Raw genomic sequence first — 8,461 nt, forward strand, 5'->3', positions numbered from 1 at the left:
ACGACGATTCCAGATTTGAATTCCAATATAATTGAATGAGAGAAAAAATATATATAAGCCAATACAGCTTAAATATCTATATTTTTTAAAACAATCACGGAGTAACTCGACTATAAACCTAGAGTAATTGGACCTTAAACCTACACAATGCAAAAATTAAAAGCCTAACAAATTGACAAAAAGCAATTAATAGAATAACGTCGTACTTGCAACGAAGCCGAGGGTTCGAATTCCTTCTCGTCTAGACCATATTCATGCACAACCCAGCTTGTGCGAGTACCATGAGAAACAAAAGCGTCTTCCAGTGGCCTTCCACTAACCAGCTTCCGTCGCTGGGTTTGTTCTTAACCCGTTTGGATACTTCCTGTCCCTTGGGCTGAAAAAATACCATTCCAGATCTCTTCCAGGCAAAAAGGACTTCCCTGCGTATCAGAAGAAATACCAGAGATAATTAGAACACTGAAAGCATAAGGATTTTATTTGCAAAATTATTTAACACTAATTTCAAGCTTCAATCTAAATACCCATGAACCCCAATTTATTTAGATCTTCATGTGAAAAAACAGTTCAAATTACAAAAGATTGTCGCTCAATCTGTACCAAGAATCACAGTTTGACCCGAAAAGACGAAAAAAGAAACCCTACAACGGTGTACCAATGGTTTCTTCAGCCAAAAAAGAAGAAAAAAGAAACCCTACAACGGTGTACCAATGGTTTCTTCAGCTAAAGCTGGCCAGACTTCGCTCAGCCTTCGAAGAAACAGGACAGCTTCTGTAAAAATCCTCGCACTCCCACCCAAAAACAAAAACAAGAAATGTGCAAATGACGAAATTGGTTAACGAAGTCTCTAGAAGGCCCTGGAAAAATACTTGCAGGTCTTTATTCCTTTCTCCAAACCACAATACATTCCATTAAAAAGGCAATATGCGGCACATACATACTCCAGCTTGAATCTAAATACGCATGAACCCCAATTTATTTAGATCTTCATGTGCAAAAACAGTTCAAACTACAAAAGATTGCCGCTCAATCTGTACCAAGAACCACAGTTTCACCCGAAAAGAAGAAAAAAGAAACCCTACAACGCTGTACCAATGGTTTCTTCAGCTAAAGCTGGCCAGACTTCGCTCAGCCTTCGAAGAAACAGGACAGCTTCTGTAAAAATCCTCACACTCCCACCCAAAAACAAAAACAAGAAATGTGCAAATGACGAAATTGGTTAATGAAGTCTCCAGAAGCCCCTAGAAAAATACTTGCAGGTCTTTATTCCTTTCTCCAAACCATAATACATTCCATTAATAAAAATGCAATATGCGGCACATACATAAATACTTGCAGGTCTTTATTCCTTTCTCCAAACCACAATAAATTCCATTAAAAAGGCAATATGCGGCACAAACAGTTCAAACAGTTCAAAAACCCCAATTTATTTAGATCTTCATCTGCAAAAACAATTCAAACTACAAAAGATTGCCGCCCAATCTGTATCAAGAATCACAGCTTCACCCGAAAAGAAGAAAAAAGAAACCCTACAACACTGTACCAATGGTTTCTTCAGCTAAAGCTGGCCAGACTTCGCTCAGCCTTCGAAGAAACAGGACAACTTCTGTAAAAATCCTCACACTCCCACCCAAAAACAGAAACAAGAAATGTGCAAATGACGAAATTGGTTAACGAAGTCTCCAGAAGGCCCTAGAAAAATACTTGCAGGCCTTTATTCCTTTCTCCAAACCATAATACATTCCATTAACAATACATTCCATTAATAAAAAAGGCAATATGCAGCACATACATACTCCAGCTTAGCCGCGGGAATGTACATCTGTCTGCGTTGAAAAGGACTCGCGTCTGTACCGCAGTAACGTCAAACAGTGAGCCGAAGCGTGCCATTCACCTCGAACAATGCAAAGCCCGCAATAAGACCCCAAAACCTTTCCACCCCAAAACTTTGGTTCGACTTAGGTTATAATCTTAATATAATGAAAAATCACGTCGGTCAACCAACGGTCAGCGATCGATCGATCGCATATAGTCCCCGGCAGGGACTAATAACTCTTTTCAAATATTATTTATTAATTTTATAATAACTTTTTTATTAATAACTTTTATGTAATTTTAAATAGTTATTTAGATTAATTATGTTATGAGCTGAAGTAATTAGTTTAAAAGTTCTTATTATTATAAGTAAATATGACTAGAATTATTTATGTTTAATATTAAGAGAAAAAAAAAAAAAAAAAAAATTAAGACAATTTTAATTTTTTTTTAGATATTTTTGATTTGTTGTCATGAGAAGCATGGTTTATTAAGGATTTTCAGGTATTACTAATGTTAAGGCCTTCATCACGGTTCATATTATTCTTTATTTTTTCAATTTTTATGGCCTCTTTAATTTTTCATTTTAGGTAGTGTTCTTCTTTGATGATAAGTTTAGCTTCTTCCATTCGGATGTAGTGTGAGGATGAGAACGTATGCTTTGGAAGAGCATATTTTTTGGTTCTATTCCTAGATATGTCTGCAATCTGCTCTTTAAGTATAATGTTAAGTGATATGCATGTTTCACCTATGTATTTTTTTCCACAAGAACACAAAACTATGTAAACCCCTTTTTGTAGGTTAGGGTTTATAGGGTCCTTTGCAGAGTCTATGATTTTTCTAATTGTATTAGGGGGGTGAAAGCAATATTAATGTTGTGTTTGTTTAAGATTCTAGATATTCTATCTATTGTTCCTTTATGTATGGAAAACAGATTTTTGGAATGTCTAGGGTTTTCTTTACATTATTTCTATTTAGGGCTTGATAGATGGTTTTGTTGATGATGTTTCTATTATATCCATTATGTTCAAAGACTTGGAGAAGGTGGTTTAGTTCGTGCTTTAGGTGATTTGAATCAGAAATTCTAGTAACTCTTGTAGTTAGGGTTTTAGTAATTCCATATTTTTGTTTGGGATGGTGATGAGAGTTTGCATGTAGGTATCTTTCAGTGTGAGTTTTCTTTCTGTAAACTTGGGAAATAAGTTTCCCATTTTTTTGGATAAAAGGATGTCAAGAAAGGGTAATTGGTTATCCTTTTCTACTTCAATGGTTAATTTAACGTGACTTGAGAGATTGTTAATGTGAGTTAAAAGTTCTTCCAATTTAATTTCACCATGACTCCATTTTGCAAAAACATCGTCGACAAATGTTTTCCATTCTTGTAGGGTGTCAGGAAAATATTTAAAGGCTTTCTATTCAAAATGTTCCATTTATATGTTAGCAATTATAGGAGACAAAGGAGAGCCCATTGTTACTCCATGAGTTTGCTCATAAATTATTCCTTTAAAGCTTAAATATGAATATTTTAGGCAAATTTTTAGGAGATCTATAGTTTCACTATCATTAATTGATTCCATAACATCGATGGCTTCATTTATCAATATCATAGTGTACAGGGAAACAATGTCAAAAATCACCATGAGATCTTTGTCTTTCATTTCAAGGTTTTTGGTCCATTGAACGAATGTTGTGGAGTATTTTATATAAGATGAGATGCTAAGGGACGTACATTTTTGGCAAGGTATTGAGCAAGGAGGTAGGTGGGTGAACCTATGGTATTGACTATAGGTCTTATCGGGATACCATCTTTATGAACTTTGGGAGCTCCGTATATTCTAGGAGTAATGGAGCTAGTAAGAGTGATTCTCTTTTTTGTAATAGTGTCTAGATATGAATCTTTTATTTTCTTGGTGACCTCCCTAAGGATTTTAGTGCTAGGGTCCTTATCTAAGATTTTATAGAAACCATTATTGTTTAGGTGTTCTTCTATTTTCTTGTTATATTCAGATATGTCCATAATTACGATTGCATTACCTTTATCTACTTTTAGGATAATTATGTCTTTGTTTTTTTGTAGGTTATTTAGAGCTATTTTCTCTTCCTTGGTTATGTTACAAGTTGGCAGTTTGGCATTTTTAAGAATTTTGGCAATATCTTGTCTTATTTCTCCAACTTCAATTAGATTGAGATCCTTTATGGCTACTTCTATGTTACTAATTATATTTTCAAAGGAATTTTATTAAAGGTGATGGCGAAATTTAAACCCTTATGAAGAAGGGATTTAGAAGCATGGTCCAGGACGAAGCTAGATAAGGTTAAAACTGTGGGTTTATTGAATTTTTCACCATTTAGTGAGTGTGCGCTATTTGACAGGAATTTAAAATCGAAAACAAACTAAAATTTGACAGTTTATGGGCATTATTTAAATAAAATATGTTGATGAAAGGGAAACCTTTTTAACTATATTTGACATGTCCATCACCCAATGATGGCCAATTCCATTCTAAATATATGTCATTCAAACATAGTGCTTAATTATTTCCTCGGGAACAATGATTCAATGGATAACTAAATGTCAGTTGAGCATGGAAATCGAGCTTGTGACCTTCATCATAGCACGCCCCAGAAGCTTTTGTTCTATGTTTCCTGAAAACCATATTGGAAAGCCCGTCTTGATCGATGCTTCTACTCTGTTCAGTAGTGCACTCTCCACCTTCATCATCCATGGTCCGAAAGACCCGTTCTAGTGTCCAAGAGTTTGGCCCATGAATCTAATAGCAACCTCGATTTTCATTCCTCCATCTATGCTGCCATAGGCATCCCACCATTCTACATATTTTCGCCCCTTGGAAAACCAAAACCGCTACTCTTCATTAAGCAAAGCTCTCACATATGAATCAAATGTCAAATCAAATAACAACAATATCGAAATGACTTCCTAGAGGCAGAAAATTTCAGGGTGCGGAGGACAAAACATAAGTCATAACTGTCGCTCAAGTTTGAGTATTGACAACTTCGAGGTCGCCTTAAATGTCCATCATACAGGTCGAATCCAACTACACCCGCGGACACTAAAACGTCGTAATTTTGAATCACAAGTGTGAATCTTTGTGCTTTTGAAGTAGAGTTGCAAGAGGCCGCCATAAATTAAAGTGAAAAAAAGAAAAAGAAAAATCCAGGCGGTGAGGTTCGTACAAACAAAACTGCAACATAGGTTATCCCTTGAGAAATAGAGTGGGAATGCGACCAACAGGATGGTGTCTATAAAAAACTAAAATACAAAGGGAGAGGAGGTTTGGGGAGGCTCTGATGCGGCTACGAGGGTTTCTGGAGCATTAGGAAAGAAGCGGTGCGACTGTAAGCAGAGTGGTATCGGAGACCAGGGTAGGGGGGCGATCCTCCTATGATCAACCAAATCAGCGACGGTTAAGAGGAGTAGAAGGTAGGTCCCCAAAATAGGAAGGAGCTGAAGGCACCATGGCAGGGGAACCAGGGAGGGGAGAGATCCCCTCCTACAAAAATGTCACGGAGGGGAATCAAGCGGAAATGGAACACAAAGCAGCCCAAGGGGAAACAATAGAGAGCCACTGGTAATGGGAACCTGATGGCAAGCAGGACTCGGTGGCAGATGTCTTCCCAGAGCTCTGAAAAACCCAGGTTCGTAATTCTGAATAACAAACTTGAAGAATATAGAAGCTATATGAGAGACCATGCTTTAATATGTAAGTTTGTAGGGTTTTGGCCGTCCGAAAAGGACCTGTCGAAATGGATACAACAAAGATGGAAACCAAAGGGGCATATAGATTTGAAACTGGGGGAAAAAGGTTTTTTTACAGTTATATTCTCAAATCTAGATGACAAGGAAAGAATCTTCGAGGGAGGACCATATTTCATGAATAATGCTAGTTTATTCATGCGGCATTGGGAGGACTGCTATAATCCAGACCAAGAAAAATGCTAGCAGCACCCATCTGGATAAGATTGTTCGGCCTACCAATAGAGTTTTGGGACCCTGAGATCCTTGAAGGAATAGGTAATACAATCAGAACATTTGTTAAAGTAGCAGAGACCACAAAAAGAGGGAGATACACATCCTATGCAAGGATATGTGTATACATGAATATAACAGAACCACTACTGGAGTACATAGAGCTAGAATACCACGACGAAGTTTGGCAGCAACCAGTGGATTACGAACACATCCCCTTCCACTGCAGAAGATGCCATGAATATGGCCACCTCTTCAAACAATGCCCCTTAAATGCTGCAAAGGAATCATCAAAGAAAAAAGAAGAAGAGAAGAGGGGGACAGAGGCAACTGAAGGAACGGAAGAGGGTTTTAAGGAAATACCTATAAGAAGAAGACCTGGAAAAGGGCCAGCCAGAATGCAACAATCCGTCAAAACAGCGCCAGTAGAAAGCCAAAATAAGTTCAAAGTCCTTCAGGAAGAAGAAGGGGAGATGGAAAAGACAGAAAGCGAAGAAGAACCCATGGAACTATTAAAAGAAACAAAGGAGCCAGACTCAAACCATAGAAACATGGAACAAGAAGGAACAGAGGAAAACATGGACATGCCCATTGAGCAATCTCAGATGGAGGTCGATCCCCAAAAGGACAGTGGAAGCGATGAGGAACGAATAATGAGAAGATTGTTACAGGAATGGAAGAACCTGGATGAGAGGTTTATACCTGAAGATCAAAAGCAATTATATAAAGAGATGTTCCAGAAATATAAGGAAAAGACAGGAGCCCCTTTGGCAAGTCAACTGGAACAAATAGGAGCGCAAGGAGCTCAGAGCATTGGAATGGGCAGTACTGGCAAAGGAGGTAGGAAAAGAGGTAGACGGCCAATGAGCGAAACCATTCAAGTGGTAGGGGAGATGCTGGTAAACTCAGGAAGAGTTATACCTCTTTCAGAGGTATTTCAACAACCATCTAAAATTTTTAAATGATAATCACAAGCTGGAATATCAGAGGTCTTAATAGTAAAGGAAAACAGAGGTATCTGAGGGACAGGTTGAAGAAATATAAACCCAGTATAATGATAATTCAAGAAACCAAGATCAGCTCCCAGAAGATGGAAGAAATAATAAGGAGACACAATATTCATTATGAGATAATGGGTCAGGATGCGGCAGGCATGGCAGGAGGGTTGGCAGTCCTTTGGAATCCTGAGGAAGTGCACTTCAAAAACTAGGTTAGCCTTCCTCGAATCCTCTCAGGAACTTTTAGAATGATAGGATCATCAAAATGGATACTCCTTACAGGCGTCTATGGCCCGCATTTATCAAGTGAGCGCAAAAATTTCCTTCAAAACATGAAAACAATTCGAAGGATCTTCCTAGAGATTCCTTGGATTGCAGGGGGGGACTTTAATATGATTAAAACCATAGGAGAAAAGAGAGGAGGATCAAAAAGACCGGACCAAGACATGGAGGCTTTTGGTGAAATGATAACGGAGCAAAGATTGGTAGATATTCCCACAATAAATGGGATACATACATGGAACAATAGAAGAGGGGGCAGAAATCAAATAGCATCGAGACTGGATAGATTCTTAATATCGGAGCAGATCATAAACAAAGATGTATTTGTAGAAACAATGATCCTTCCCGCCATGGGCTCAGATCACTGGCCCATCAGATTGGAAATTGACATCAAAACGAGCCCAAAAAAACGCCCCTTCAGGTTTGAAGCGTTCTGGCTCAGGAATCAGCAGTTCATGCCAAAGGTGGAGGAATGGTGGACTCAGAGCCAACAAAGAGGACGAAGCAAGATGCAGACCTTCCAGTTAAAGCTCAAAGAACTTAGAGGAAAAATAAAATGGAACAAAGAGGAGTTTGGGAATATATTTGTGGAGAAGCAGCGACTAGAGCAAAAAATGGCAGAGTTGCAACAAGAAATTATAGCAGAAGGCCGAAGCGAGGAAAGAAGCAGAGAAGAGGGAACAATGATTAGCCAACTAGAGGAACGGAGAAAACAGGAAGAAATATTATGGAAACAAAAGTCTCGTATAAATTGGCTTCGTGAAGGAGAAAAGAACACAAAGTTCTTCCACCAAGCCATGATTCAACACAGACAAAGGAATAGAATTTTCTCAATCAAAAACGAAGAAGGGCAACGTATAACACAACATGAGGAAATGGAATAGGTGCTAGTTGGATATTACAAAGACATTCTGACCGAACCCCAAGATGACAGAGAAGAAGCTATAGAAAGGGTCTGCAATGAAATCCCGAAAATGATAACAAGAGACCAAAACATGGCCCTGATGAGGGCAGTAACCTTGGAAGAAGTGGAGGATATAGTGAAAGGAATGAAAAAAAACAAAGCCCCAGGACCATATGGTTTTACAGCGGAATTTTACCAAGCAGGTTGGCACTTCCTTGGACAAGACATCCTGGAGGTGGTAGAGGAATCACGCAGGCACCAGAAGGTATGGTCGGGTCTTAACTCAACTCTTTTAACTCTTATTCCTAAATCTTCTAACTCAGAAAATGCCCAAGGTTTCCGTCCAATAGCCCTTTGTAATGTAATTTATAAAATTATTGCTACGTTAATGGCTAAGAGATTGAAACCAATTCTCTCTAATATAATCTCCCCGGAACAAACTGGGTTTGTGGAAGGGAGACAAATTCTAGATGG

At 38.3% G+C, this 8,461-nt stretch overlaps 1 protein-coding gene across 1 annotated transcript; it reads left to right on the forward strand.

Annotated features, from left to right (window-relative positions):
• The first annotated feature begins 7,247 nt into the window (after positions 1–7,247).
• On the forward strand, positions 7,248–7,967 carry LOC149241466 (uncharacterized). The gene has a single exon (XM_089370554.1). The coding sequence runs from the start codon at positions 7,248–7,250 to the stop codon at positions 7,965–7,967; it is 720 nt and encodes a 239-aa protein (XP_089226680.1).
• The last annotated feature ends 494 nt before the right edge of the window (positions 7,968–8,461 follow it).

This window comes from Pinus tabuliformis, chromosome 8 (assembly GCF_031772625.1).
Source record: "Pinus tabuliformis cultivar Carrire ecotype Pingquan chromosome 8, CPIR1, whole genome shotgun sequence".
NCBI lineage: Eukaryota > Viridiplantae > Streptophyta > Pinopsida > Pinales > Pinaceae > Pinus > Pinus tabuliformis.

Excerpts from the sequence above, each read along its gene's own strand:
- LOC149241466 (XM_089370554.1), top strand. The coding sequence starts at position 7,248 with ATGGAGGCTTTTGGTGAAATGATAACGGAGCAAAGATTGGTAGATATT.